General features: G+C 52.6%; 10 protein-coding genes across 10 annotated transcripts; 2 read left to right on the forward strand and 8 right to left on the reverse strand.

Moving 5' to 3' along the window:
* Positions 1 to 330: 330 nt before the first annotated feature.
* On the reverse strand, positions 331 to 1,496 carry COCSADRAFT_170179 (uncharacterized protein; the record flags this gene model as incomplete). Its single annotated transcript, XM_007700590.1, has 3 exons — positions 331 to 794; positions 848 to 1,310; positions 1,362 to 1,496. The coding sequence occupies 3 exons, from the start codon at positions 1,494 to 1,496 to the stop codon at positions 331 to 333; spliced, it is 1,062 nt and encodes a 353-aa protein (XP_007698780.1).
* A 488-nt stretch (positions 1,497 to 1,984) lies between these two features.
* COCSADRAFT_35744 (uncharacterized protein) lies at positions 1,985 to 2,582 on the reverse strand. The gene has a single exon (XM_007700200.1). It carries the CDS (start codon positions 2,372 to 2,374, stop codon positions 2,153 to 2,155), a length of 222 nt encoding a protein of 73 aa, XP_007698390.1. The 5' UTR covers positions 2,375 to 2,582; the 3' UTR covers positions 1,985 to 2,152.
* A 3,140-nt stretch (positions 2,583 to 5,722) lies between these two features.
* COCSADRAFT_35747 (uncharacterized protein) lies at positions 5,723 to 7,120 on the reverse strand. Its single transcript, XM_007700201.1, has 5 exons — positions 7,028 to 7,120; positions 6,883 to 6,961; positions 6,727 to 6,767; positions 6,204 to 6,642; positions 5,723 to 5,972 (listed from the first exon to the last, which is right to left on the reverse strand). Exons 1-5 carry the CDS (start codon positions 7,059 to 7,061, stop codon positions 5,888 to 5,890), a joined length of 678 nt encoding a protein of 225 aa, XP_007698391.1. The 5' UTR covers positions 7,062 to 7,120; the 3' UTR covers positions 5,723 to 5,887.
* Positions 7,121 to 7,385: 265 nt separating this feature from the next.
* Positions 7,386 to 8,631, forward strand: COCSADRAFT_180429 (uncharacterized protein). The gene is made up of 2 exons (XM_007700591.1): positions 7,386 to 7,588; positions 7,712 to 8,631. The coding sequence occupies exons 1-2, from the start codon at positions 7,492 to 7,494 to the stop codon at positions 8,554 to 8,556; spliced, it is 942 nt and encodes a 313-aa protein (XP_007698781.1). The 5' UTR covers positions 7,386 to 7,491; the 3' UTR covers positions 8,557 to 8,631.
* Positions 8,632 to 9,662: 1,031 nt separating this feature from the next.
* On the reverse strand, positions 9,663 to 12,074 carry COCSADRAFT_86098 (uncharacterized protein; the record flags this gene model as incomplete). The annotated part of the gene is made up of 1 exon (XM_007700592.1): positions 9,663 to 12,074. A coding segment is annotated over one exon (2,412 nt), but the record flags the coding sequence as incomplete, so codon positions are not given.
* Positions 12,075 to 13,750: 1,676 nt separating this feature from the next.
* COCSADRAFT_355053 (uncharacterized protein) lies at positions 13,751 to 15,792 on the reverse strand (the record flags this gene model as incomplete). Its single annotated transcript, XM_007700593.1, has 4 exons — positions 13,751 to 14,756; positions 14,814 to 14,936; positions 15,004 to 15,384; positions 15,431 to 15,792. 4 exons carry the CDS (start codon positions 15,790 to 15,792, stop codon positions 13,964 to 13,966), a joined length of 1,659 nt encoding a protein of 552 aa, XP_007698783.1. The 3' UTR covers positions 13,751 to 13,963.
* Positions 15,793 to 16,349: 557 nt separating this feature from the next.
* On the reverse strand, positions 16,350 to 19,211 carry COCSADRAFT_35750 (uncharacterized protein). The gene has a single exon (XM_007700202.1). The coding sequence runs from the start codon at positions 19,155 to 19,157 to the stop codon at positions 16,578 to 16,580; it is 2,580 nt and encodes an 859-aa protein (XP_007698392.1). The 5' UTR covers positions 19,158 to 19,211; the 3' UTR covers positions 16,350 to 16,577.
* Positions 19,212 to 19,335: 124 nt separating this feature from the next.
* COCSADRAFT_308878 (uncharacterized protein) lies at positions 19,336 to 19,889 on the forward strand. The gene is made up of 3 exons (XM_007700594.1): positions 19,336 to 19,436; positions 19,489 to 19,569; positions 19,626 to 19,889. The coding sequence occupies exons 1-3, from the start codon at positions 19,434 to 19,436 to the stop codon at positions 19,803 to 19,805; spliced, it is 264 nt and encodes an 87-aa protein (XP_007698784.1). The 5' UTR covers positions 19,336 to 19,433; the 3' UTR covers positions 19,806 to 19,889.
* Positions 19,890 to 20,051: 162 nt separating this feature from the next.
* COCSADRAFT_159343 (uncharacterized protein) lies at positions 20,052 to 23,423 on the reverse strand (the record flags this gene model as incomplete). Its single annotated transcript, XM_007700595.1, has 3 exons — positions 20,052 to 20,530; positions 20,581 to 23,213; positions 23,263 to 23,423. The coding sequence occupies 3 exons, from the start codon at positions 23,421 to 23,423 to the stop codon at positions 20,052 to 20,054; spliced, it is 3,273 nt and encodes a 1,090-aa protein (XP_007698785.1).
* Positions 23,424 to 23,971: 548 nt separating this feature from the next.
* Positions 23,972 to 27,231, reverse strand: COCSADRAFT_198637 (glycoside hydrolase family 18 protein). Its single transcript, XM_007700596.1, has 3 exons — positions 26,880 to 27,231; positions 24,982 to 26,769; positions 23,972 to 24,930 (listed from the first exon to the last, which is right to left on the reverse strand). The coding sequence occupies exons 1-3, from the start codon at positions 27,058 to 27,060 to the stop codon at positions 24,107 to 24,109; spliced, it is 2,793 nt and encodes a 930-aa protein (XP_007698786.1). The 5' UTR covers positions 27,061 to 27,231; the 3' UTR covers positions 23,972 to 24,106.
* Between the last annotated feature and the right edge of the window lie 153 nt (positions 27,232 to 27,384).

The following is a 27,384-nucleotide window of genomic DNA, read 5'->3' on the forward strand; positions in this document are numbered from 1 at the left end:
GAACAGCTTGTTTTCTGCTTGGGGGCATCATAGCCTGATTGTTTTGTGATAACCCTTTTTTCATATACTGTTCAAAGCTAGCTTGCGTTTCTTTAGCAGGAATGCTGTACCCAATATTAGAAAGATGGAAATTTTTCATTTCTTTTTCCTAATCGATTATGGGTCTTGATGTGGTTATGAAAATTGAGCTGCTTATCCTCTTGTTGTTTCATATTGAAGGAAAAGAAGAAAAGTTGCAATAAGAAGCAACCCACCGTCATACTCATCTATTTTTTTCTCTTCCTAAATTGCTGCCGGGTATTTCGCACAATTAACCATAAGACCTAATTTTTATATATTTGAAGCACCGAATTTAGCCGTAGCAGGAGCTTTGGGAATGCCGATGCCAGCGAGAATGGAGTCGAGCAGTCCAGGTTGACTTCTCAGCATATCCCACTCGCCTTGGTTCTTAACCATCATGGTACCGGCTAATGTTGTCCCATTAAGCGCGACGAAGCCAATCTCACTACCGTCGTCGCCGTAGAGCATGGTGCCTTCTGCACGGCGAGGCACGATGGCCATGCCAGCTGTGGTCATGGCGAGGTTGTAGCTGATTGGTAAATCGCCGTCTTCGACTGGATGCAAGGCGAGCTGATCTGGGTGGGACGAGACGAACGCCTCGACTGACCCTTTAGCCTCTTTGTACAGCCGATTATACATGTCAAGTAGTTGGGTGCCTGAGGGCTCCGAATCGAAGGGCTGGGCAAAGTGTGTGAAGGGGAGCCGAGGATTCTGTAATAGCCCGTCTGGAGTGTCTGTAGTTGCGTCTTAGCTGTTTCGAAAAGGGATGGTGTTTGTGAGGACTTACCTGGTGGATTGGCTTCCTGGCGCGATAGGATGAGGTCTATGAGCATGTTCCAGCCATTGGCCTTTTCGGTGTCGCGCATGCGTTCTACCGGTAGGAATTGTAGGTGTCGGTGTGGCTGAGACGCGCCGCTATGCTCTCCCGAGTTGAAGAAGGCGAGAAGACGCCTCTGTAGTCCGTCTCCTTCCTCGTGCCATGCCTTTAAGCAAGCGTATGTCGCTTCCAGATCATCTTGTTCCAACACATGTGTTTGCTTCTTGTTTAGCTTTGTGGCAAGAATGAAATGCTGAGATATTATCGGGAACTTGTTGAGCACGAGAAAATGGGTGGGATTCGTGGTCGGGATGTCAATGAGGTGTAAAGCTTCTGGCGGGTTTTCGAAGGGGTCAATCTTTTGCTTGGGCGTGGCACCCGCAAGTTTCGGCAGAGGCTTCTTTGCGAGTGATGGGCAATAGCGCAATTGAAACTAAGTCTTCATGAGCTGTATGTTTGGCGCAATGGCTTGTATATGACTTGCGGGTATGCCGTTTGACGTGCGGATGAGTGCCACGTCTGTTGGCGAGAAGATCAGATCTGATGAGGCTTTTGCAGCTTCAAATTTGCGCTTCACAATGCTCGGGAGAGCTTCTGCTAGTTCGAGTGACATTCTCATAAGGGAGGGTGGGACAATGCAGGTGTGGAAGGTGGGGATGGTTTAAGCTTTGGGTCCGGAGTTATCGGTACTAAGAAGGTGCGTACGTAGCGCGAATGTCAACGTCATACTTCAGCCTTACGTTCTTCTATGATCAACCTACTACTGACAGACGAATCACTACTATCATCGTTACAGATACCCATGACAAGCTGATTTCCATATATCTTCTAAGACTTGTTGCATTGGAAAAGGGTATAGTATACAGAATCCTGCTCAATAAAACTTCCTGTGTGGCAACATCCAGTCACCTCGCTTTGCACCTTCCCATCTATGCCGCTGGGGCAGCCTTGCACCCGCAGGATGATAATGGGCCAAGGCAATAAAAAACATTACAACCGACAAAATGACAATACATGGTGGTACAGACTGCAAAGCAAAAACTCCTGACACGACAAGATGGGAAACACGCCAAGGGGTTGTCGCTGGGCTTGCAGCAGCCCAGTGCCTCGCATCCTCGTGCTTACTGCCTAGCAAAGGCAAAGGGGCTTCAAGGAGCCTCAAGTTGCAAAGCAAGAAAACCCCTCACAATCTAAAAATAACCTGGCAGTCATCAAGTTTATCAGAGATGCGTGCCATGTTCGGCACGGCCTCAATCTTTTCGGATCTGCCACTAATTACTCGCAGGTCGGATTCAACTCCAGCCACTTCCTCTTGCAAGTCGAATTACCAAAGTGGTACGATCCGCCGTTTTCTTCGATATAGTCGGCCACCTTCTTCCAGGAGACCTTCATGAGCTTCTGCTCAATGCTCAGTGCGGATGGGTTCTGTAGATTGCTTTCGATGCGCTTCAACTCCTGCCAAACGGTCTCGTTCAATAAATCCGTCTGAAGAAGCATTAGTAGATATCTGACGGGATGCTTGGGGCTTTCTTACATCAAACTTCGTCCACACGGGCTTACGGACACGATCCCTCCTGTCCTTGGTCAAGGAACGATAACGTCCCCTCAGAGTAGACTCTGCGGGATTCTCTCCGATCAACTTCTTTTTGATCTCTTTGTATGTCTCACCCCTCTTCTTGCCCTCGATGAGCACTCGGTCATTGCGCTCGCGTTGGGCTTGCGTACTAGCCCTACGAGGGACTTGGAATCGAGGCTGGATGCGATCCTGAGTGGGTGCAGCGTGCGACTCAGTCCCTAGAGGTGATTGGGACTGTGTGCCCCACATATCGTCTGTGGACGAGAAATATTTCGGATTGTACCACGGAGACGCGCCCTGATTGCTGTCATGCGAGTAACAATGCTCAGGCGCATATACCGGGCTCTTTCTGGGAATCTGGATAGTCTGTCCTCGTCCAGTATGGCCTGTGGAAGGATTAAAAGACAAGACTAAACTACCCTCCACTTGCGGCATGCCACTGAGTCCGGCATCGGCATAGTAAGTTTCGGGTTTGAGTGACGGCATGAGTGTATTCGGAGAATACATTGGAATTGTACCCCAGTTACAACTTGGTGGGGCTTGATCCGGCATTGACTCTGGGCTGTAAGAGTTGTCGAACTCGTCGCTAGTAAAACTCTTCGGCGATATGGATGTACGCATGGCTGCAGTAGACAAGATGGGATTTGCTTCTTGTGGCAGCCCATTCAAATGAGCCAGCGCCCTTGTTGCCGGCACGGTATATCCACAACCTTTGGGGATGGCATTCTGGGCGGCAAGGTGATTGTGCATCAGGTCGCTGTTCTGTCCAAACTGGGAGTCCGATTGGCGTAAGATGTATGGCTCAACCTGTTGGATGATCTGGTGACAGTCAAAGGAGGTTGAGACACCGGCTGCGCCACTCCAGCTGCGACCCGATGAGTATGCCATGCCGGGGATCGAGCCCACAGACGCGGTGCCTGATGGCTTGACATCGTCCGCTGGTGCCGGCTGCAATGGCCAGGGCTGACACTGCATGTGGTTTTCAGATCTATACTGATCTGCCTGCATAGTTGTCAACCATGAGGGCGCTCCAATTCGATAGTCACTTACTAGCATTGACTGTGCCATGGCGAGATCCTGATGGCCGTTGCTGAAATGAGGTAAGGCTGCTGGGACTTGGTCGATGCAGGACAAGCAGGGCTGCGACAAAGAGCAGGATTGACGGAACAGAAAATGTTCGTCTCTATTGTAGCGCTGGGCAAGTGCTTGCGCGTCCGTCATGGTTGCGCGTGCTACAAGCGTCTCTTATGGCGATGACCAGGGCGGATGCAGTTACAACACGTGCCGAAATCGCAGTGAATGTCTATTCAGGCGAAAGAAATGATTGCGAGGTTTGGTGCTTGTGAAGTGTGCGTTGCTGGAATTGCGGGGTGGCGTGGATGTCGAGGTCCACAGGTATGTTCAGCATTCACTGCGTGACGCCGCTTCATTCGCTCAATGCGGTCGAGCGTCCTACAGGCGGTAAAATTGCGGGACTTTGAATAAAGTGAAGACCTGCCAAGCCGTGCCAAAGACAGCAATGGGAATATAACGTGTAGACCTTTTGGTGTGAATGGTCGGCGTCAAGTGAAGAAAGGCTGGCCCTGGTACCTATATGGTACAATAGGAGGACAGCGCAAGGCACCTAGTCGATACACATCATTAGCTCGCTAACTGGAGGTAAGATGTGTGAATGAGGTTTGCCTAACCACGAACTGCCACGAAATGTCAGAAGAACCGAAAGATGGACAAATGCCGCGGCAGTGGTCGCATGAGCAGCTACAAACACTCTAGGGTATCTCCTGGCGCACTGTGACTCGTAGGACGAGTCTCCTGGACAGCGAAGAAAAAAACAACAGTAAAATGACAGCTAGATCGTACGCTAGCAAGACAGAGCGCAGAGATGAGGCCGAAGCCAAGCGATGAAACAAGTCCAATCACACGAGAGTGTAGGCATGGGGGTTGGAGTGATGGTCGGCACGTTTATATTGTAAGACCGTCCCGACCTGCTGCGCTTGAAGCTATGAGACTCGCGTTTGAAGCAATCAGCATCCAGTTCTGATGTCCATGTCCCATTATACTGTGATGGGCGAAAGACAGGGTCTGGGCTTGTAGGTAGGCCCGCTATGGCCTGTAGTCACAGAGCCATGAAGGCTACGCAACAACATGGCGGAAATGTGCAGCATCCAAGCTGTGAAGTGAGCTGTATTGGCTTGTTCAGCACACAGAGGCAGAATCTGGAAGCAATCTTGATGTCGCTCAGAAAGTGGCACTGCTGTCCTGGTCCACTGACATCTCCAACGTGGCTAGCTGCGGACAGGCAAATACTAGCAATCTTGCAGAGAGATGGACTCAGTCCTCCCAAGCGGGCGGCTGGCAGACCTACGATTGCGGTGGCTCAAACGTCAGATCGAGTAAGGATTCGCTCGTCTAGGGTCAACTGAGCTGGCGGGAAATGTTCTACGTCGTCTTGTTTGGCTGATGCGCAGAAGCGAACGGTTGACTGCATGACCTGGCTTGGCAGCAAGCAGTTCCGCCAGATACACCAGTGGAAGAGCATACCAGAGACCATGGAATCTGGAGATGCAGGTACGTATGACTTCTGATGCCATGGTGTACGCCGGGTCGGCGGGAGCCTTGTGCATACCAGACATGTCGTCAACTATGCTAACATGTTACACACGAGGCTTGCAATCGCCTCTGGATCGTCACAAAACCCCCCGCGGCAGCATCGCTATTCTTGTCCATTACAGTCTCATACTTCGATTTCTGGTTGGCCAAAGGCCGTAGAGCCTGTATGTGCATCTATCACTACCTAACCCGATGCCGACGATGCCCCTATGCACTCCGACGCCCCACCACGATTAGACAGTTACTGCCAGGTTAACGCACACACATACCGGCCTGCTCTCCCGCCTCGCCTGATACCTCTATACCACCGGCAGGCTGCAGTCTCACGGCCAACAGTGGCCAACGCGATGGTCGTTGTACAGAACGTGTGAGACATGGCCCTAGCATGCCCGGCATGCCGTCTCGGGTGGCGTGCGGCGCCACCTTGACAGGTCGCGGAGACTTTATCTTGCATATTATTGCATATTTCTGGGGAAGTTCGTATCCGCCTCCGGTAGCCACACGATCCACTTCACAGCGCAAGTACACAGCAGCGACAGTGCAGCATGCATAGGCAGTGCGAGGGTATGGTAGGAGCCAGAGAGAAGATGTATACACACAGGCGAGTCAAGGAGAATGTCTGACCAGAGAAAGAGAGACAAAGATGCAATCTTGAATAAGAGGGAGCAAGTTTGAGATGAAAGACATTTGAACTAATGTCGCAGAATTGTCTGGACTCACAGCTATCACAATCCGCCATGCGACTTCGCGCCCCAAGCCCCAGCGCCCTATCGCGATTCCACCCATGCGCCGACCCATTCAGAAGCTTTGAAGAATACTCTACATCAGATCTTTGCCTTCTGATTACCAGGCGGCAGCAGTTCAACATCCTTCCACGGCAACCCGAGAAACTCCCACATGTAAGAGAACCTAGACGGCACATCTGTCAGCATGCCTAGCATCCTCTCTACCGATCGTCTGCTGTGTTTCACAACCCACGCTTTTCTGGTCGCACACTATAACAGCCCTTGCCCGGGGCAGGAGCCTTGCTAAACGCGGATATACCCGTCGCCATTCAGCCTTCCCTGTCCCCCCGCGAACGGGCATACGAAGTGCGGCAAGGGGCCGAAACGATGAGGAGATGGGCGAGGGGGTACTCACCTGTCACTACCAAAGAAAGGTTCTTCTTTCCCTTTCGAGTTCCGGACAGAAAACCATGGACATCCAAATGCGCCTTTATCAAGCGCTTCTTTTGTATTGTCGTTGAGACGCTGCTTGAACGGCGCGCTGCTTGCATTTGCTAACACATCTCGGACTTGGTCTTCCTCCAGCCGCAGCTGAAGCACTTCTGCAAGGACCTCTGGTTCACTGACATCTTTCTGGTTCTTCCACATAGCGGTAAAAATGTCAAGGAAGATGCTCACAAAATGCTCGGCATGTGCCTCTTTCACATGGCACAGCGCCCGCTGTGGTAGCAGGGACGTGATGGGAAAAAATGGCGGAACGCTTAGCTCGGGCACTCCAAAGTATTCTTTCGCCCGCTTGGTATCATACTTGCTATACTTTGCCTTTGCGTCGAGGGTCCACGGAGGCTTGTTGCCTAAGTCTCAGTGTCAGCATCCATATTATCGGCATGAACCAGCCTCTGCAGGCGCTGATACGGTGGGGAACAGGCAATGCTAACCGCTGCCGACATTGATGCCGCCTAGGAAGACGGGTACTATACTGTCAAAAGCTAGTCAGCCATGTACTTGCTTTTGGGAGAGGCATGATGCCGTTGGTCATGTTTAAGGTCGTCGAATCAAGGTAATTTCGCCGCGGCGCCACAAGAGAGACTCACTCGATTTCGATATTGTGTGCTTCGAGAACCGATCTGGTTCGTTCAAGATGAAGCAGAGCGAAGTATGAGTACGGAGATACTATGCGATGCGCAATTAGCATGTGACGTTGAACCCAACAGTGTTCCAGAGAGAGACAAGGCATACCGCAGTCTAGATAGCACGTAATCTTGCCCGACATCTTCGTGATTTCTCTGCTTTCCAGTATCGACGAATCAGTTATTGTTGCAACGAAGTAGATTCTATCACGAAAGTTATGAGCATCGCCCGTCGGCGTGACGTGACCCTGGCAGTCTTGGCTGCCGAGGTTCATCAGAGCTTATCATCAGTAATCATCGCCCAACACCACTCAACGCCTCCGCATGCGTCAAACGGTAGATGCCGATACCCCGGATTTGTGCACGACGCGTAACTATTGAAACCACGAACAATTTGTCCGCCCTCAACACCGAGGCCGCTCGCGTTTAATTGACTGTCTGATTATAAATCCGGCAATACATTGACTCTATGTAACGGTGTTTTGCCCAATGTGCTATTAAAGCAAGGACACAAACTTAAACATCCTGTCCATCCTCAGTAATTAGTATTTTGAAGCAAGCAAAAGAAGAATCATGCCAGTGTCTACCAAGCAAGTCGCACTCGTGGTCGGCGCCTCTCGAGGCATTGGTCGCCAGATTGCTATCGGCCTGGCTAAAGATGGCTATGCAGGTAAGGAAGCAGATATACAACTTCAACCGGACATATCTTGAACCACCAGCTCCGAAAGAAAAAAACATCAAAAAAAAGGATAAGAAGATGCACTAGAAGCTAACTCACTCCACCCTCACACAGTCATCGTAGCCGCAAAATCCACCTCCGACGCCTCAACCACCACGCCCTTCCCCCCAGATCCCAACTCCCCCGCCTCCACCATCTCCACAGTCGCCCGCGAAATCCGCGAAGCAGGCGGCGAAGCCACACCCCTCCCCGTCGACACGCGAGACTACACCAGCATCGAAGCCCTCGTCGCCAACACAATCTCCACCTACGGCCGCCTCGACATCCTCATCTACAACAGCGGCGCCATCTGGTGGTCCTCCGTCGCCAAAACGCCCATGAAGCGGTTCCAACTAATGCAGCGCGTGAATGTCGAAGGCGTGTACGGCGTCGTGCAAGCATGCCTACCACATTTCCAACAGCAAAACGGGGAGTGGAAGGGACGAATTGTTATTGTCAGTCCGCCTATTTACTCCCGGTTTTTCCGGGGGAAGACGGCGTATGCGATGGGGAAGGTGGGCATGTCGGTGCTGACGATGGGTCTCGCTATGGACTTTTCCCGCGAAGCGAAAACGGAAATGGCAGTGAGTAGCTTGTGGCCGGCGACGGCGATTCAGAGTGCGGCGACGACGAATCTAGCGAGGGATGAGGCGAGTGAGTTGAGGACTCCAAATATTTTTTCGGATGCCGTCAGGGAGATTATCAAGGCCCCCGTAGAACAGGTTAATGGGCGGTTGTTGCTTGATGAGGATTTTCTGAGGGAGAGGGGGGTGAAGGAGTTCGAGGGGTATAGTGTTGTGCCTGGGACAAGGCCGAGGAGGATTATGCCGCAGGAGTTTCCGGATTTGAGGGTTAAGGAGCAGGATGATGAGGGGAGGAGGATGGATAGTACGGTTTTGAGGGCTGCGGCGAAGTTGTGAGGGGTTGGGGGAGGGTGTGTGTTTGTTGTTGCCTTTTTTCCATGTTCAGTTGAACCGCCGTAAAATACACTGTCGAATATCTGCACGAGAAATGAAGAAATTCTATTTTTTTTTACTTAGAAGGGAATAGTGGAGAAAGGTACCAGGCCATAGAATCTGTATCGGCTACCCTTGTTACTCCCCTTAGGTCCACATCTTCCACATCCATCACTACACTTGGTCTCTTCCCCCTTCAACATCACCAACTTATTAAAAAGTACATCAACCAAAATTCATTATAAGACGACACCCTATCCAACCATTTTATTTATATCCAAATATGAAAACCTGCCTCCCTCCCTCCCTTCAACTCCACATCCCAACCTCGTCAACAACACCAGGTGACCAACAAATTACCGTATCCCGAGTCAATAAAAAAAAGATGCCCAGCTAAACACCATGCTTGCTGAAACCCGCGTCAAAGCTCTTCCAAATCTCAAAATAAGCTCAAAAGCCAAAAGCCAAAAGCCAAAAGCCAAAAGCCAAAAAAAAAGATAAAAGCGACTACTAATACAGGGAATTGACTCAACTTTCGCAATACACATGCAAACTCAATGTTCATTACTCGGGGTTATCTTAACGACAAAAAACCCCTTAAAGCCCCAAAATTCCAGAGGAGAGAGGTATATATATAGACACGCTCAATTAGACCAGAAATGTTGTTTTCTCTTGGTGGTGGTGGGGTGTAAAATCCTTCATATAAGAAAGGGTATATAATTATCGAGCAAAGTAGCGTGTGCAGACAGACAGAGAGAAGAAACAGGATGGTGTGTGTAATCAACAATGTCTATGTGAGAGGATGATTGGTGATTTGGTGGGAGCGGGAAAATAAAAGATGCTTCGCTTTGTAAACATATGCCATGCTGATAAGATTAAAAGGCGCGACAAGCGTGCGTGCGTGCGCGCGTGCGCGCGTACCAGGATAAAAGACAAACGGTTTCTCCTAATCGACCGGGGAAAAAGGACCAAAAAATTCATGCATAAGGTATCGGTTTCTCGCAATCTCTCTCTCTTGTAAAGCAACAACGGTTGCCTGCCTTGTGGTCAGGAGGTGGTCAATCCTTCATCTAGTATAGACGTCCTCGACTGGCCTGGCTCGCTCGGCTGGGGGAAGTCCGACTTCGCTCATCTTCCTCTGGTACATCGCTCAACCTCGTGGGATGGTGATGTCTCATGCCCACCCATTCGTCACCATAACCATCGCCGCTGTAGTCCGGCTGACCTCCAGCTGTAGCGTAACCCTGGCCGTGCGAGGATGACGCACTTGAAGTCGTTGCATAGCCTCCCTGAGATGTGGCAGCTGTGCCGTAGTGCTGCAGATGCTCAAGCTCACGTCGACGGGCATCTTCTACGTCGTATTCGTCCGAGACAGGCGACTGGATTGACCGAAATGGAATACGGCGACCTGAATCATCGCGGACATAGTTGCCCCTCTCATCAAGGACAAACTCGACATCAGCCTCAGACTCCTCTGCTTGGGAGGTGACATAGGATTGTACATCCTCTAGCACACCAGATTCCGACTCTTGGTGCAAATACGACGCCGGTTGCTGGTAGAACGCCTCAGGTTGCGACATAGCGGGCTGAGTGGGAGTCCGCTGTGCTTCAGATGTGTAGTAGGGATACTGCAGAGGAGCTGGAGATAGTGCCGAATCTCCAACAGAGCTGGCGCCGCCTGGTCGCGAGGATGTATTCGAGGCCGCGCCTGACGGAACATAAGTCCCTTGAGACAAAGGAGCAGGCATGTCAGTCTCTCGCTGGCCATGACGACCACCCTCGGTAAAGGGATCAGTATCAGTCGGCGACTGAGGACCTTCTTCGTAGGAATAGTGTTGCTCAATGCCGGACCCACTCTGTGCACCGCCGTAGGTATCATCACCATGGCCCCTTTCTCCACGCCCCATATTTTGCGCCATCGGAACTACCTGCACACCGCCAACAAGGGTAGGCTGACCCTCCCTCAGTGAAAATGTGCGATCGCGCTCCTCTTGCTCCCGTCTCCCAAGCTCTTCCCACGCTCGACGGGCTTCCTCCTTGGAGATTTGCAATTCGCGCTTCATCTCCAACACGGCCCGCTCCGCATTCTTCTTCTCAGTAGCCATGCGCTCGAGATTTGCCTCAGCTTCGAGACGCAACTCGCGCTCCGCATTGATCTGCTCTGTTAACTGCGCCTCGCGCTCCTGCGCCCTTTCCTGGTCCTGGCGGTGCTCAAAGAACCATCTCTGGAACTTGCGCTCCGAGGACGCGCGCAGCCGCTGTAATTCTACCACGGCATGAAACAGGTTGGCGCCAGCAGCTGAAAGATCGGTGATTTGCCGCGACAATTGCTGAGCCAACGGCTCTCTACGGACCTCATCGGTATTTTGCTCGAGTCGTCGGATCCAGTACGAGGTCAGGCCTTCCCAATGCGAAGAGAGGGTTTCCCAGCGCTCAAAAGCATGTGGAAAATTCGACGTTGTTGATTCGCGAGCTTGTCCAGTAGCCGAACCTGGCGCAGGTGGTGCGCGCGCCTGTGCAGCCGCCGACGGTGCTGGTTGTGACGAGGTTGGAGGAGCAGAAGGGCGCCTAGCATGGCCCGCGCCAGGTGGTCTCCTGCCTGGCTCTGCAGTAGTCGGCACGCCGAGATTTGCCTGAGTAGGCCGGGACGACTGTTGGCTTTGCGTAGCGGCTCTGGGCCTCGACTGCGACGCGCCCGTTGTTGCATCTTGTGGATCGTTCATTGTACCCTGAGGTGGAAGGGGCCGTTCGGGCTGACGTGGCACTCCCCCAGACGATGCCGGATATTGTACGTACTGATCGCCGGGTCTCGGAGCTGCTTGAGGCTGCCTCTGGGTTCCGGCTTCTGTTGTGGGTGCTCCAGCTACACCAGAAACAGCTTGAGCTCTTCTTTCCGCACTGGCTCTCCTGCGTTCCTCCTCTGCAGCTTTTCTTTGTTCCTCCACTTCAGCCCTTTGGCGCCTAGCGTTCATGATCTGCGTAGGGGTGCGGATATTGGAGCGATCGACAGGCACGGGACCACCAGTTGTACGGGCCCCTCCATTGGCAGCGCGCCCACTCGTCAAGTCTGACATTTGGGCGTTCTCTTCAACAAAGTCCGGGGTGAATGGATGTGGGACGCGAAGCGCCTCTTCGAGCACGAAGCGTATTGCCGATGCAGTACGCCGACTGATTCGAAGGGCAGGATGAGGTTCTGTAGAGTAAGGGCGAGGTGTTTCGAACCGAACACGCTGTTGCTGCTGGCCCGGTTCGGCCGACCTGGCGCGCTCAAAGTTTGGCGTGCGGCGGAGGCTGTTTGTGACACTGCCGGTGGAGCTTGAGGCTCTTGAGCGATTGTGTTGCGTGCGATAGAAGGCTTCCGCTTGGTCTTGGCGTAGCTGGAGCGAGGTACGATATTCGGGAAAGGCTATTGGCGCGTTTCGGTCGTGGTCTCGTGAAGATGAGTCGTGAGAGGGAAATATGTTTGCGGGCGGTGATGGACCGCTGGACGTCACCGTGAGGCCAGGGACCAGCTCGCAGGGCTCAATTGCCCTTGCACCGTCGAGGAGGCACCCGCCGGATTAGAATTAGATGCGCCAGCAATGGCGGCGGCGGGTACTCGAGGGGGAACAAACTAAGCGGCGCACGAAGGGCTGCTTATAGCGGGAATGCACGAAGGCTGGCTGCAAAGTATGGGATTAGACACAGAGACTGGGTGGATTGCTAACAGAGGAGCCATTGCTGGTACGCGGCCGAGGGCGAGTGCAACGCGCGAGTGACCGGGGGGTTGGGGGGAAGGTGAAAGGGCTGGGAGGTGGCTGGGAAAGCATCATGAATGTCGACTTACACCTCTCACCGACACTTGGACAAAACAGAACAGCGAATTGCGCGCGGATGCGAAACGTACGAGTCGGTTCGACACGAGACACGCATGCGCTGAGGCGTCGTCGCAAAGCGAAGGCGCGCCAGTTGGTGCCCCGATATGTCAGGGTTTTTGTGTTATGGGCGAAGCCAAATGTCACCCGGATTGGAGGCGGACCTTCAGCCGCAGCGCTCGGAAGCGCGGCGCCCGGAGAAAGCGATATCGAATAAAACGAGTGACTGGAGAAGACAACAGCGTGGGATCAAGTGGGCATCGAAGGCACGCAGCCGAGCGATCGCGGACCTTTTGGGGAGAGCGGCGGCTGGTCGAGGGCGCAGAGGATCACCGGGTGTGCAGCAGTAGCAGCAGCAGTAGCAGCAGTAGCAGATGCGACCGAGGGTAATGGAACTTGGGTCAAGTGGAGTCGCACTGGCCGGTGTGCAGCGCAACAGGCATGCAAGGCAACTCGACGGCTACGAAGGGCGAGTGGTGCCCTGACAGCAGCCGTGGTGCTCGATGACGGTGATGGCAACGATGGATTGCCAACTCATCGTGCTTGTTGTGCTAAGCCGGGCATGGAGGACATGGGGGCGGTTTGGCCAAGGTACAGCGCAAGACGGAAAGCGGAATGACCAAGTATGATTAGCGACCGCCACCAGCAAAGCAGGGAACAGCACCGCCCTCGTCCAGCTTACGTACACAAGTGTGTATGCGCATGTATGTAGACATGTCCTCGACAGATGTATCTACTTGCGTGTATACTTTGATACCTACATACCATACATACATACATATATGTATGTACCTACCTAGTAGAATACAGTAAGTACAGCAATGCTCATCCTCGCTGCAATTACCTCATCGCGCTTGCCCCGCCCTCCCACACGCGCCTGCCCAATCGGCGGCCCTCCGTGCGAGTAGGAAGGAGCGGCCCGCGTCCACTGGCTCCAAACCAGACGTTACACCCATCTCCCTGCACTGGCACCTTTCACCCACGCCGACTACTGTACCTCTCCTCTAGCCATGTACATATGCACCTGTATGCCCTCCAACGGCGGCTACGCCTCACACTGCACTGCACCCTTTCATCGGTACAGCGTCTGCAGCCATACATATCATGTCGGCTCCTGAAGCCTGCATACGTGCCAGCAGCACAGGTCCACCATTGCTAGCGCCAATACGGTAAAGTCTGCTTTTCTATAAACCTAGGAATCCCATGTTGGATGCGCCAATTAACTCGTCGCCTATCATCTGCCTCAAGTACACGCGGCACGCTGTGCAAGACTCGAAGCCTGTGTTCCTCGCGCCTTGGACAATCGTACACAGACATAGACACAGACATAGACACAGACCAGCAGCCCCTCCACTGCCACAACCCTCAGCCCATTTGAACGCTGCGAAAAGCTCTGCATGTGCGTCGTAGTGTCGTGAATCCTCCATTGTCCCTCACTCCCTAGCGTTAGCCCCGTGATGAAGATGAAATTCAAACGCCCGCAAAACAAATCGAAGTTGAGTGATTCCACCCCAGTATCAAACGGTATCGCCAGAATCAGAACGCGAACCAGAAAGCCAGTCCAAAGATCGTCTTACCTTGTGCTTGAAGCCGCCAGTCTTGGACATGGTCTTCTCCTTAGGCGCCGTGCTGTCGAAGCCGTTGACTGCATAAACATCCACAGGGCTCACATTATCGAAGCTGCTGTCAGTAGATATCCCCGACTGCACTGTGTTGGCGCTCTCAACCAATGTCAGGCTTGCACCCATCGAAGCAGCATTACTGTACGTGGCTGAGCCGTCGACCGTAGGCATCTTAGGAGAGTTTGGAGACACTGAGCCGGCAGCTGGCGTAGGGACATCAGAGCCACAGACTGACACGTCTGAAGCCATGCTCAACGGCGTTTCGACGGCTACCAGTGAAAGAGATTTCGCAACCGCGGGAGGGCCTTTCCCTTTCTTGATAATACGGTCAATAGCATCTCCCAAGTCCTTCATCTGGAGTGACGCCTTTGTCAATAGCATTGGAGAAGGCAACAGCTGTCCATTGGCTGGGGTCGAGAGGCCAGTTTTCTGGGAGACAATCTCGCCATGGTTGTCGCGTTGATCACCGTGATCGTCAAAGACCCCAGTCCAGTTGGGCCACTGAATAAGACAGTGTGAAGTAGCGCTATTGATAATCTTGCTCCATCTATTATGTGGACTAAGCGGGGTTTTGGGAGCTCGTAGGCCGCTATCAATGCAGTCTTTACCGCAGGTCAGCAAGGTGATGCGAGAAAGTTCATGCTCGAAAGGAAGGTAATCGACAACGAAGCCGTTAAGCTTGAGGCACCTAGTCAACAATGTCAGTGATGGCTTGCACTTCTTCTTTAAGACCAAGCCCACTTACCAGAGTGGAAGTGGCTTAGCTTCCTCCAAACCTGCAGCAATACGTGCCTTGCGCATGCAGAAAGCATCGAGATATTCACCCATGCCGAACGAGTGGTGCAAAACACCTTTTCCTTCGATGCCCCTAAAAATTGCCAAAGCCTTTTGTCAGACAACATCATCTTATTCAGGGTTAGAAAATCCCAACTTACTTGTACTCCTTCTCATTAGAGTCCTGCTTCGGAACCGTCAAGCCTACCACATCCTCAGCTTTATGCCAATGCGTCGCACGAACAAGCGGCTCAGCAGCCATCTGCAAGTCAGCAATGCGCACGCCGCTCTCGGACACATTCCTAAATATAGTCTCCCACACAATAGACTGCATTGAGTCGTGCATACGGAACAACCGGAGCTCCTTAAGTTTGGTCTGCTGGACAAGAGGCCGCATATCCGCCTGCGTGATGTACGACTTGTACTCGATGTCGCCGTCTTGCTCAATGCGAACCGGCTGGCCGAGATCGAGAACGAGCTTCGTGAGGGATGTGGGGAGCGTCTCCCATACTACGCTCATGAAGGGGATGCCTGCGATCCAGCTGCGTCGTGTTAACACATATCTCCAGAGCAAACAAGAGAACTTACGTCAATTCCTTCAAACCAGGCATCTTCTCAACCATCTTCGCAATCTTTCTCCCCGCCTCCTCCCACTCCCGCTCATACTTGCTCTTCCCATGAACCTCACATTCTCCATTCCCCTTGTCTTCCTCTTCATCTAGAGCAGTATTCCACTCCCCAATAACATACATCTTCGTAACCGGTACCTCAGGCTCCTCACCACGAGCAAGATACCCCTCCACAACCCCTTCCACCCGCTTCACAGACTCAACCGGCTCGCCCTCCTCATCAGCGCCAACATCAAGCACGAAACAGCCCTCGTCCTCGCCATCACGCTCGAGAGCGACATCCAAGTTGTACGAGCGGAGACTCGCCTTGAGTTCAGCCATACTCGCTGCTTTCTTCTTTTTCGTAGTGTAAATCGTAGGTTGTTGCGTACGTAGGTGCGTAGGTGTGCTGCGTACTCTGGTATGTTGTGTGCGTGAGTACGCTCAGAAGGTGTAGTGAAGTAACGTCAAAGGGTTGTGCGTGTTTGTCACTGTTCAAAGGTGAACCTTGAGTGAGAAAAAGAGCAAGCCCCCTTCGAAGGTGACTACCGAATTCGATAGCGGTAATATCGCTGTTTGCTGATTGGAGAAGGTGAGCGCGGGTGTTTATTTGGGGTTCGAGTGAAGGGAAGGTGCGGGTCACGCTTTTGGAGTGACACAAGACAAACAGTGATGTGAGTGGTGCCTTCCCCCGTTTAGTTTGCGCTGGTTGCGGTGCTTTCTGACTGTGGTGAGTGAGGAGTGAGACTGAATGAGGTTTGCTTAATTGGTTTCAGGATATGGTGCTGAGAGGTCTGTATGGGGAAGGGGAGTGTGAGGTTACTAGATATGTTTTTTATACGATGAGTTTGAAGACGGTGGGATAATGACATTGTCGTATTGAAACTATCAGCAATTTTGGACAAGGGTGGAATACAAAGAATGTAGTGCAGGCTGTATGGCATTTTTGCTATTCATTCAGAAGAAACTTGTTATTTCGGAAGAACTATTTTCTCGCTCAATTTCGCCATAAATGCTGGAATAATATACAAATACTACTATGTCCCCATACCCTATCATTCCGATTCAATACTCAATACATGCCTCGCATATCAAACTATTTTCATCCTCTACATCCATGAATCGTACTACGAGTCTCTCCTCCTTCTCGGTGGTGGAGTAGTAGAATCCCTCCTTCGCCTCGGCGGTGGACTAGCGCTATCATCCCTCGCTCTACCCTTACCCTTCGACGGCGGCGGACTAGTCGAGGCACGCCTGTGTCTAGGAGGCGGGGTGCTAGAATCCCTCCTACGTCTGGGCGGTGGGCTCGCACTGTCATCTCTCGCTTTGCCCTTGCCCTTTGATGGCGGGGGGCTGCTTGAATCGCGTCTGCGTCTTGGTGCTGGAGATGGCGACCGCGAAGGAGATGAAGAATATCTTCGACGACGCGGAGGTGGGGAGCGAGACGGTGAGCCTGAAGGGCTACGGTCACGCCGTGTGGATTTGGATTTTGGTGGTGGAGAGCGGGATACAGAGTATGAAGGGCTGCGGCCTCGACGACGAGGTGGCGCAGAACGAGAGCGGGAGCGGGAATGGGAAAGAGAAGATGAGTAAGAGCGCTTGCTCTTGAGCTTACGGGGCGTTGGGGAGCGAGATCGTGAGCGGGATGCGGAATCATAGCTAGCGCTCCGGCCACGACCGCCACGCTTGCGGTCGGGCGTTGGGCTGCGTGTATAAGACCTGCCTCGCGAGCTAGATCTTGAGTCTCGCCCTCTGCGGACAGGGCTTCGCGATCGGGAGTAGCTACTCGAGGTATAGCTTGATCGCGATGAAACACTACGATCGTCCTCTGAATCATTCTCTGGCTCGGGAAGTGGCTTGGGCTTGGGCGCACTGTTCTTGAGCCAGTCACGCATACCCTCGGTAAGCACACCCATACCGATAGCAGTGAAGAAGTTGATCGAGAAGCGTGTCTTGCTCTGGTCATCCGCATCTGTGGGGAAGATGCCAGTAAGGCTGTCCTGGAGCATAGGGTCCTTGAACCGCTCAACTACCACCTTTTGACCAAGCGAGGCAAGAAGCTCCTCGAAAAGGATCTTGACAAAGATACGAGAACTAGAAGTCGTGTCCTCTTCCGTCATCTTCACTACTTGGAAGACATGCCAGCCGATACCGTCGGATGCTAGCAAATGGGCGAAGAACTGGGCGATGATGCGCAGGCGGTTCGTCTCAAAACGGTGGATGGTCTCGTAGTAGTGCGCAAACGCTTCCTCAAACAGGTCGGTCCACATCCGGTTCAGCTTGCAGAACCGCTCTCCGATCATACCGTAGAACTTCTCGTAGGTCCTCTCCTGGCTAGCGCACTCTACAATCATGGTAGTGAGTTCGTTCTCCAGACCCTGTGGCAGGTTGATTCGCATCAGCTTGTGTACACACTCCTCGAAACCACCACTGCTCTTGATGGTTAGGTAGATTGTTCGGCGCAAGTTGACGAGATCGGCATTGGTCTGATCCTTGACGTCCATGGCTTTGATCTCTTCATCTTCCTCATCTTCAGATGACGCATCCGTGTATCCGTCATCATCGCTTCCCTCCTCTTCACCCAGGATTTCCGCCTTGATCTTTGCGTACTCCTCTTCGTGGGCTTCGTAGTCAGGATCGAATTTGAAAATGTTTAATCCATCCTCAACCTTCAAATCACCCTCAAGCGTATGGTTGTGAGTAATTTGGTCCTCCTCCTCAATAAGATCCAACTCTTCCCTCACAACAGGGTTGTCCTTGTACTTTGTGCGCCGCACTTCGAAAAGTACCTCGATCATGTATTGCGTGCGCTTGTCAATATCGGCTTCGTGGAGGATGTTACGCATCTGGTCAAAGATGGCGTTGGCAATGGCAGGTTTCATCTCGTCGAGAAAAGCGCCGACTTCCTTCATGATGCCGACGGCAATCTCAACAGAATCGTCGGAAGGCTTGTTGAGCAGGAGCAGGAGAATTTCCGCGATGAGGATTTCATGGACGACCTGGGTGTTGACGAGGTGGGAAAGGAACATGGTACTCGACAGGGCGACGGCCTTATCATTCCTCCTGAATCCCTTCCTGAACTGTACGATCAAACGACGAACCAGCAAATCGCCGACCTGGGGTAGTTTAGTATTTACAATGGCCACCATGGTTGCGTAAATCGGGGTAAAGGGCAAACTGGCAGCCTGCGCCTTCATGATGGCTCTGCAAAACAGACCCCGTCCGCGCACCAAGTTCTCGGAAAACAGCTCAGGCACAATCATCTTGATGTTGGCGGTGTTCGTCTTGTTGATCAGACCCTGGATCGACTTCTTCAGCGCCTCCCAAGCCATGCGCTGGAACTCTGCGCTCTTCTTATCCGTAATCGACTTTTGCATCTCGCGCAGGCGAGCGGGTGGGATATACGCGCCTCCAGCACGTGTCTTGGAGTCGTCAATCGGCAGCTTCCGGTTCGCGCTGAAGGCATTCTGGAAAAGCTTCAATCGAGAGTCATCCTCGGGCAGGTCGTCGGTAGTAGGCTTCGGCGCTGGGCGACGGCCAGCTTCTCCGTTGCGATGGTCATCCTCCTCATCTCTCCGACTTCTCTTGGATGGCCCAGCACTCGGCCCATCGTATGGCGAGCGCTCGCGTTTGCGCGGAACATCTTGCGCATCGACCTCGGGCTCTGGCGAAGGTGAAGGCAGTCGGACAGCAGATGCGACCTCCATGACCGCTTAATAAGAGGGTCGCGGGGGTGGGGGGAGGAAGGGTGAAGATGGGAGAAGTCAAAGTGGAGGCGTGTAAAGTGACGCGCCTCGCAAAAGTTTAGCCTGGAAGCTGGCCCAGCAATGCAGTTGCGGCGGACGGACCGCGGTTTCGCCGACAGGGGTCTGGGCTTGGCGCGTCTTCTCGGGAGAGAGGGAGGAAAGGGACAGCATGATGGTTGCAACCCAGTCTCACTCCTAATTAATTTCACTCGTTCCTTATTCCAACAAAACTTCGCAATGGTATGGGATTGAACATGCACGATCAAGAATAATGTAGACTAACTGCAAACAGGCCGATCGCCTCGTGGGTCTCAGCATGCTCGTCGCAGCGACTGCCGTCTTCGTCTACTACACCGTCTGGACACTGTTCATGGTATGACCACCACTTGAAGATTTTCTTGCCGCAACACACATACTAAGTATTTACAGCCCTTTGTTGATGACGACCACATCCTTCACTCTCTCTTCCTCCCACGCGTCTGGGCTATCCGCATCCCCGTCATCCTCCTTATTCTCGGTACCACCGTCGTTGGCAGCTTCGTCTCGGTAGTAATGATTAAGAGCAATCGCAAGAAGGCACTCAAGGCCCAGCAGAAGAAGGCATCATAAACGAAATCTAGCCCTAGATATAGACTGGGCTTTGGAGAATGGGGTGAAACCCATCACCCGTAAAAGGGGTCTCAGTGTAACACTGTAGGGTCGTTACTGGAATTGAGAGATGATAATATAATATTGACTTTTAGTCGTTGCCTTTCTAAAATGGCCTAATCATGGTGCATGTTATTGCAAAGATGTCACAGACTATGCGCCGAACTGCAAGCTCTCTTTTTTTTGGCTTTACCATTAGTGTCCCGTTCACATGATACTGCAGTTGTCCTCGGTGATGACAATTGCCTCATTGTCTTCCTCTCCTTCTTCGCCACCACCATTCCCAACACCCCCGACCTGACCTCTAGCCAGGTGTCTAGCCAGTTGCGCAAATACCGCCTGGCTGATGAAATAATCGTCTCTTTCACCCTTACGATCCATGTCATTCTGGCTTGTGATTTGATAACTCTGATGCATCCTGCGCCGACTAGCAAGTCCGCCAGGCATAACCTCGTCATCGCTATCACTTACTGCTGCGGTTGCAGGCTCAGTCTCGGTTTCAGCTGCGGCTTCAGTGGTGACGTTACGGCCACGGCGACCCCAACGGATGCTAGAGAAGGAAGAGGGGTCTGCCGAATGCACGCCTACGCCTTTTCGAGCATTGTGTTGGAGATGAGCATCTGGTGAGAATATCTTCACCGTGTGGTCAATGCCCGATACAGCTATGAGTGGTTCATAGGGATGGCCTAGGTACTGTTAGCTGGGCATTTGGCTGTGTGCAGATTGACAGACGTACCCTGAATAACATTCACAACCTCTCCATCCCCTTCCAGGATGTTCAGAAGTTGTGCTGTCTTTCGATCCCAAATGAAAACGTGACCTGAGTCGCTCCCGCTGACAACGTACTCGTCCTGAAGACCAAAGTAGTTGACATCTTTTACCGTTTTGACGTTGCAATGTCCCGTGTAAACACGGGTGTGAGGTGCACATGGCACGTCGCGTTCGACTTTCCATCGTTTGTAGCGACTGCGGCCAAAGTCGGTACGCCATAGCATATGCCCACTTCTTGTCCGCCGTAGTCCCTCTTCATCCTCGTCCTCGGAGTTCTCAGAATCTTCGTCTAATCCATCTTCAGAGTCCCCATACCAATCATTTTCGTCATCGTCGTCATCATCGTCGTCTTCATCGTCGTCATCTTGTTCTTCGTCTTCCTCGTTTCCTCCGGGATTCTGAACGATGGTGGATCTCGATCCTGTTGGGGTAGCCGAGCTTGGGGAACCGTCCTCCTCGTTTTCTGCTTCTTGGTTCGATGTCCTAATTAACTCTGCCTCACGGACAGGGCCTTCATCAATCAGGGGATCAATATCTGCCTGTCGTGCTCTCAGTGCTCTCTCCTCGGCTCTGATTTGTTTGTCCGAGATACCACGACCGCCATAGGCGCGATCCACGAAAGCAAAGTTGATGTCCTTCGAAGCGTTGAGCAGCACTCCCCTTCCAACCTGATATGCCCATCTCCTTTTTGCTGCACTTCGTGTTTGTGTAGGCTCCTCTGTCAAATTCGTTTCCGTCAAATCTCCATCTGTGCCAGTTAGATCTGCAAAAGGTATCTGCAGTGCCTGGCCAAAGGCATCAACTGCTTCAATCTCAGAAGAAAATAGAATTCGAGTGGCGTCCGTCTCAAACTTGGAGGCATCAGGATTGACAATGCTATCATCGCCTGCAAGGTTCATCAGGTAAGGAATCAGTTGCTCTTGTATGGCATCCATGTCTGCCCCATGCGGGAGAGGCAGACGAGCACTGCTACTTCGTCCAGAGAATCCCTCCACTACTGCGCCCGGACCACTATCAAGCCACAAGAGTATGGCTTTTAAGAAGTCATAACCGAAATGTTGATGCCGAGGCAACTCTCTCTCCCGTGGCGCCGGTTGGATCGATGCAAAGTACTGTGCAATCAAGGCATCTGAGCTAGACCCAGTTAACAGCTGTCCGCCCAACACTCGTGCCAACGTTCCAGCTGCTTGCACAAACCGGCGCGAAGCTGCCCTGCTGTCACGGAGCTTGTTTTGTACCGCCACATCGACGGGATCTGGGTCGATTGGATAAGTCCATGCCCGATCTATATCATCCATATCCGCTATTATTGAGTTTGCCAAGCCCAGGATGGAGGTGAAGGCCAATTGTAGCCCTGTCTCTCCGTGTTCACCAAGATCGAATATGCGCTTTGCTATCTTGACGGTTGTACTCGCAATGCGGTAATGGTCCGTGGATCGCAACTCGTTCAGTTGCTCCTGAGTTAGGCGACTCTCAGCAGGCGTTTGGATGCGAATGTCTTCACTTTGTCCATTACCGTATGTGACACGTAGTGCAAGATCATCTTCCGTACTATCGTTTCGTGGCCTAGATCCTGCTCGTTCAGCAGCTTCCTGCGACGAAGCACTCGACTTTGGTCGTTTGCGTTTTTTAACAGTGTCCTTGACCCGACGACCGGATGCACTACCTGATGCTTTTATTGGTGTTACATTCTCTCTCGCATCCGGACTTCTCAAAATGTCGAAGCTATAGATGTGGTCTTGAGACCAACTTACAATGAGCTCGTTTGGCTGGGCGTCACTTATCTTACATGAGGTGATGTGACCGCTGTCGCTTCTGCTCATGCGTTGCTTCCCATTCGGCGCGAACTTCTTGACACACTGTGTCGCCTTTCCTAGAAGCTCATCGTCGTTTTCATTCCAACTTGCTGGAGTGGAAAGTCTGGAACCGCGCTCACGATTGATGTCACGGCCAAGCATGCGCCGATCATGCAAGAAGCAATGAAGGTGTGCCCCGCCGAGTGCGATGTAGTGGGGCTGGCTAGGAGAACAAGAGACCGTGTTAAGATCTAGTCCATATCGACTGTACGAGATGAGTGGCGGCGGAATATCATCAGATGCGTCGTCGTCCCTTGCCCATGCCGGAAGCATGCTGTCTCGTGCTGGTGGATATGCCCTGGCTGGCTGCCTTATATCCCATTGCCGTACATCTCCATCGTTGGAGCAGGTCATGAAATAGAACGGGTTGTCTTCTGTGACGATCCTCTTCACAGTGTCGGTGTGGCAGCGGAATGCCTTTGCATTTGTATCGGCCTCGGTCAGTGTCACTCTGCTCCGTGCTGTGCCCAAGTTTCGCGCACCACCTGCTCTAGATGCAGTTCGGAAGGCCGAATGACCTGAATGCTCAATGTCGAATATCCTCACGTCGTCTGTTGCGCTAACGATGGTACGGTCGCCCGAGTAAGGCATAAACTTTACAGAGAAGATGTTGGAGCGATGGCCTGTCTCAATAGACGTGGTGAGGTTGAACTGGTCGGTCGACGATTCGGGGTGATATGCATGAATGTTGATGCGGTGGTCGTCGGAGCCGGTAGCGAGGAGACGGCCAGACTTCGACCAGCTAGTGATATTAGATACTTCCCTTGAATATCTGTAAATTGGTTTCTCACCTGAGGGCGTTGACGCATCCGTTGTGACCTTCAAGCTCGTTTACGATATCGAGATTATCGATCCATTTCCGGTCGCCGTATATTGATCGGATGTCTGAGTACTTGCTGCGCTCTTGACCAACCTCTCGCTTAAGCAGCCGGTCGTAGACTGTGTACTTCATATCGGGCGGTGTTGAGTCTTGCCAGTAGCAGCAGGTGCTGTGTGAAAGGCAACCCCAGAAAGTAGCGGAGAGACAGGAAAGACTAGGCGAGGCTTCTAGAAACACCTAGACGAAGGCAAAGCGAATCGGGGAATGTCAGTCAGGTGGAACAATTCGTAAATTCGACGGCTTCTGTGTGAGCATCTCGGCGCCCTGGCAGTAAAGTTTGGGGCGTGGTTGCGAGCGGCGCGTGTAAGTCGTCGCTGGAGGTCGCGAACGAATGACGAAAGGTGACTGGGCTGTCTCCACCACGTTGGTGCTCCAAGCTCTCCCCCGCGGCCTGCCGTTCCCCTTCCACGACCAATCACCGCCGACATATGTAGAGACTTGCGCAGTGAGATCGCAACCCTTGTTCAGGACCCAGGACACAAATGCCAGCCTGAGATGTGATGATGAACATATCTTACCACATTTGACATGCTTCTGGTTGTTCCCCACCTTGGAACCAACACATTTACGCCAAAGGCCATTATGACACGAGACATCATGGCATGACAATGACTGAGCATCATGAGCAGTGCAAGTAATTGCGCGACATCAAATTTTATTCGGTAGAACGTGGATATAAGGATTTATTTACATAAGAATCAAAGCAACTGCAACACATTTCACCACCATGCATGAATAACTCTTATCCAAAGAATTTACATGGCAAAAACAGCACCGACAGCACCAACAAACATCATGAAGCCGACACTGGCGCGGCTAGCAACACCCTCAAACTGCGGTGGCATAGATGGGAGAGGTGTGACGGGCTTGCCGGTACCAGTGGGCATGGGGACATACACGCTGGTAGCGTTCTTAGCAGGGCCGGCGGGGATGTAAGGAACACCAGCCGATGGGTAAGGCGCAGGAATGTAAGTAGAAACGGCAACCTTGCTGAGAGTCACGTGCATGCTGCTGACAACCTCATGCTCCACGGGCTTCTTGGGATAGCCGGTGCCAACAGGATACGAGGGGTACTCAGCAGCAGGCGAAGAGGCGGGCTGAGCAGCGGAGGGCACAGAAGGCATAGAGTGAGCTGGGTACTCAGGGGCCGCAGAAGATGCAGGAGCCACAGGGTATTCAGCGACCTTGGAGACTTCGGGAACGGCAGGGTACGCAGCCTTGGAGACTTCAGGGACGGCAGGATACGCAGCCTTGGAGACTTCAGGAATGGTAGGATACGCAACCTTGGAAGCCTCGGGCACGGCTGGGTATGCAGGCTTGCCAGAAGAAATTGGCGTGGCAGAGTACTCCGCAGGGTACACGACCGAAGGAGCAGAGGATGGGTACTCAGGCACAGCAGTAACGGTGGCAACGGGCTTGGTGATTGTCACAGTCAAGGTGCTGGCAGTGTATACGCTCGTGGTCCATCCCTCAGGAACATCGGCGGTGCCGGTGGGCTTCGCGCACTTGGTGCAGACAGTCGCAACGTACGTCGCGGTGACCGTGGTAAGACCGGTGGGGCAAACATCGACGTAGGTAGCTTTGAGAAGTTAGTATGTTTTTGTGAGGTTAAATGCAATTTTAAACTTACTGGTAACGACACTGGTGGTGGAGCCAGTGGGAACAGTTGGGTACTCGGATTGCTCAGGCTTCTTGGTGACGGAAGGCGTGCTGTCGTAACCAGTGCTGGACGCAGCTGGGTACTCTCCGTAGCCCTTGGAGCTCTCAGCGGGGTACTCGGCACCCTTGCTGGCAGAGTATGTCTCAATTGGGTACACTGCTGACTCAGTAGGATAGACGCCGTAGCTGGAGTTGACACCGGTAGGATAGGCACCGTTTGAAGTACTGCAGGAAGTTGAGGTCTCGCTACCTGAAGGAACAACGACAGAGCTGCCAATGCTCTCGGGTGCCGAGACGGTAGGGACAGATGATGGTCCAACAGGGGTGCTGCTGGAAATTTCAATAGAGCTGGAGCTAACCATAGTAACGCTGTTGGAAGCGGGAATGCTAGAGGCAGGAATGCTAGAAGCCGAGACGCTAGAGATGGGAGTGCTGGACACGGGGATGCTGGAAGCAGAGATACTAGAGCCTGGAGTGCTAGAAGCGGAAACACTGGAGGCGGGATAGCTAGAGGCAGGAATGCTAGAAGCCGAGACGCTAGAGATGGGAGTGCTGGACACGGGGATGCTGGAAGCAGAGATACTAGAACCTGGAGTGCTAGAAGCGGAAACACTGGAGGCGGGATAGCTAGAGGCCGAGACGCTAGAGATCGGAGTGCTTGAGGCTGGAGTGCTTGAGGCTGGGGTGCTTGACGCAGGAACGCTGGAAGCAGGGACGCTGGAAGCCGGAATGCTCGACGCAGGAATACTGGAGGCCGGGATGCTCGAAGCGGGAGTGCTCGAAGCGGGCGTGCTGGATGCGGAAATGCTGGAGGCAGGAGTGCTGGAAGGTGTGATTGTCGAAGAGACCACAGAGCTAGAAGATACAACAGGATGGTACTTGTCTTTGAAAGTACCCTGAACAGCGTACTTCATCCAAGTACCGTAGGACTGGTCGTAAGTCGGGTTGTTCTTAGAGACGGTCGCCTCCCAAAGCATAATACCACCAAACATGCTGTCGCCCTGGAGCGATTGAACAAGCATATTGGCGTCCTCTGGGGCGAGGTAGTGGTCCTTGTGTGTAGGAAGGCCATCTTCACCTGCAGCCAATCCAAGGTAGAGCTTAATGTCTGGGTTCTTGGAGTTGTTCTTTAGCCAAGAAATCCAAGTGTTGAAAGTGAATGTGCTCTCTGCATTGTTCTTCATGTCTTGTACAGCCTTGGCAGCAGAGCAGGTCCAGGTGTTGTAGAACTGGGTGAACAGGAAGTCAAAGGGAACCTCCTTGAGAGCAAGGAATATCCTAGCATCGGGGACAACGCACTGAGGAGCACCAGAAAGAAGCATCTTGGAGTGTGCCTTGATGTACTTGCCGAAGACATCGTAGTTCGCATAGAGCATGTCTGCGGACGGTACATCCCACTCTGCAGCTTCGAGGTCGAGATCGAAACCATCAACATAGGCATCACCGAAGGGACGGGGCTTGCCGGCAGCTTTCCACTCGGCGGTAGGGGGACCATAAGCTCCGAGCAAAAACTCCGCAAACCAGTTTGCAACATCTGGTGTTGGGAGATAGTAGTCAGTTGGCCAGCCACCACCGAGCGAGAGCATGACCTTCTTGCCCCTCCTCTTGCAAGCATTGATGGCTTCACCAACGCCAGGGCATGAGCTGAGTAGCTTGCTGGGCTGGTTGGTGGTCGGGTCGGTGTAAGTTGCATCACCGCAAGCATTGGCGTGGTTTGTCCCAGGGTATTCGCCTCGCTTCTTAGGAAACTTGTTGACGACTAACAAGATAGTTGTATTAGCAGTGTTCTACTGGTAGGTAGACCAATTCGATCGGACATTGGTCTGTCCTAAGCTCGACTGACAGCCGACTATGTCCATGACTACTTACAGCCAATGTTGACAATGTCTACGTTAGGATCCAAGCAGACTTCGAGCAACGTCATCTGGTTGCTTCCCTGTCCCCAGTAAACAGCGACATTTGACTTGGCGGAGGCATCGTAAGCGGCCGAAGCAGTAGAGGCAAGAAGCCCAGTTGCAAAAGCAACGCGTGAGAAGATTGAGGCGACCATGATTACAGTATTAACAGTATAAACGACGACACGTGATGGAAATGATAGGACGGCCAAAGGCCAGTAAAGATTGTGATGAGCGAACTCAAAGAAGGGACGCAAGCAAAAATGCTGCAATTAGGATCGGGGCTCGAAAGAGAGCGACTTGAGGGCGAACTGGAAAGCAGAGCGACTCACGATGAGAAAAAGTAGGAATGGGAGATTACACTATATCTACTCTTGGCCTCAAGGCCTCATGGCGTGGTACCTGCATGAGTGGCTAGTCACTGACCAGCGCCGTTTAGCAGCAGGCAACCATGCCATTGTGCAGGATGGGACGGCAAA

The sequence above is a fragment of the Bipolaris sorokiniana genome (genome assembly GCF_000338995.1).
Source record: "Bipolaris sorokiniana ND90Pr unplaced genomic scaffold COCSAscaffold_5, whole genome shotgun sequence".
NCBI classification, from domain to species: Eukaryota; Fungi; Ascomycota; class Dothideomycetes; order Pleosporales; family Pleosporaceae; genus Bipolaris; species Bipolaris sorokiniana.

Excerpts from the sequence above, each read along its gene's own strand:
- COCSADRAFT_308878 (XM_007700594.1), top strand. Across the intron at positions 19,570-19,625 it reads CCGTCTGGACACTGTTCATG|CCCTTTGTTGATGACGACCA; the intron begins GTATGACCACCA and ends AAGTATTTACAG.
- COCSADRAFT_35750 (XM_007700202.1), bottom strand. The coding sequence starts at position 19,157 with ATGGAGGTCGCATCTGCTGTCCGACTGCCTTCACCTTCGCCAGAGCCC.
- COCSADRAFT_198637 (XM_007700596.1), bottom strand. The coding sequence starts at position 27,060 with ATGGTCGCCTCAATCTTCTCACGCGTTGCTTTTGCAACTGGGCTTCTT. Across the intron at positions 26,770-26,879 it reads AGACATTGTCAACATTGGCT|TCGTCAACAAGTTTCCTAAG; the intron begins GTAAGTAGTCAT and ends CTATCTTGTTAG. Across the intron at positions 24,931-24,981 it reads CACCACCAGTGTCGTTACCA|CTACCTACGTCGATGTTTGC; the intron begins GTAAGTTTAAAA and ends AACTTCTCAAAG.
- COCSADRAFT_35744 (XM_007700200.1), bottom strand. The coding sequence starts at position 2,374 with ATGCTTCTTCAGACGGATTTATTGAACGAGACCGTTTGGCAGGAGTTG.
- COCSADRAFT_180429 (XM_007700591.1), top strand. The coding sequence starts at position 7,492 with ATGCCAGTGTCTACCAAGCAAGTCGCACTCGTGGTCGGCGCCTCTCGA. Across the intron at positions 7,589-7,711 it reads GGCTAAAGATGGCTATGCAG|TCATCGTAGCCGCAAAATCC; the intron begins GTAAGGAAGCAG and ends ACCCTCACACAG.
- COCSADRAFT_35747 (XM_007700201.1), bottom strand. The coding sequence starts at position 7,061 with ATGTCGGGCAAGATTACGTGCTATCTAGACTGCG. Across the intron at positions 6,962-7,027 it reads TACGTGCTATCTAGACTGCG|TATCTCCGTACTCATACTTC; the intron begins GTATGCCTTGTC and ends CGCATCGCATAG. Across the intron at positions 5,973-6,203 it reads CCTTTCTTTGGTAGTGACAG|GTTCTCTTACATGTGGGAGT; the intron begins GTGAGTACCCCC and ends TGTGCCGTCTAG.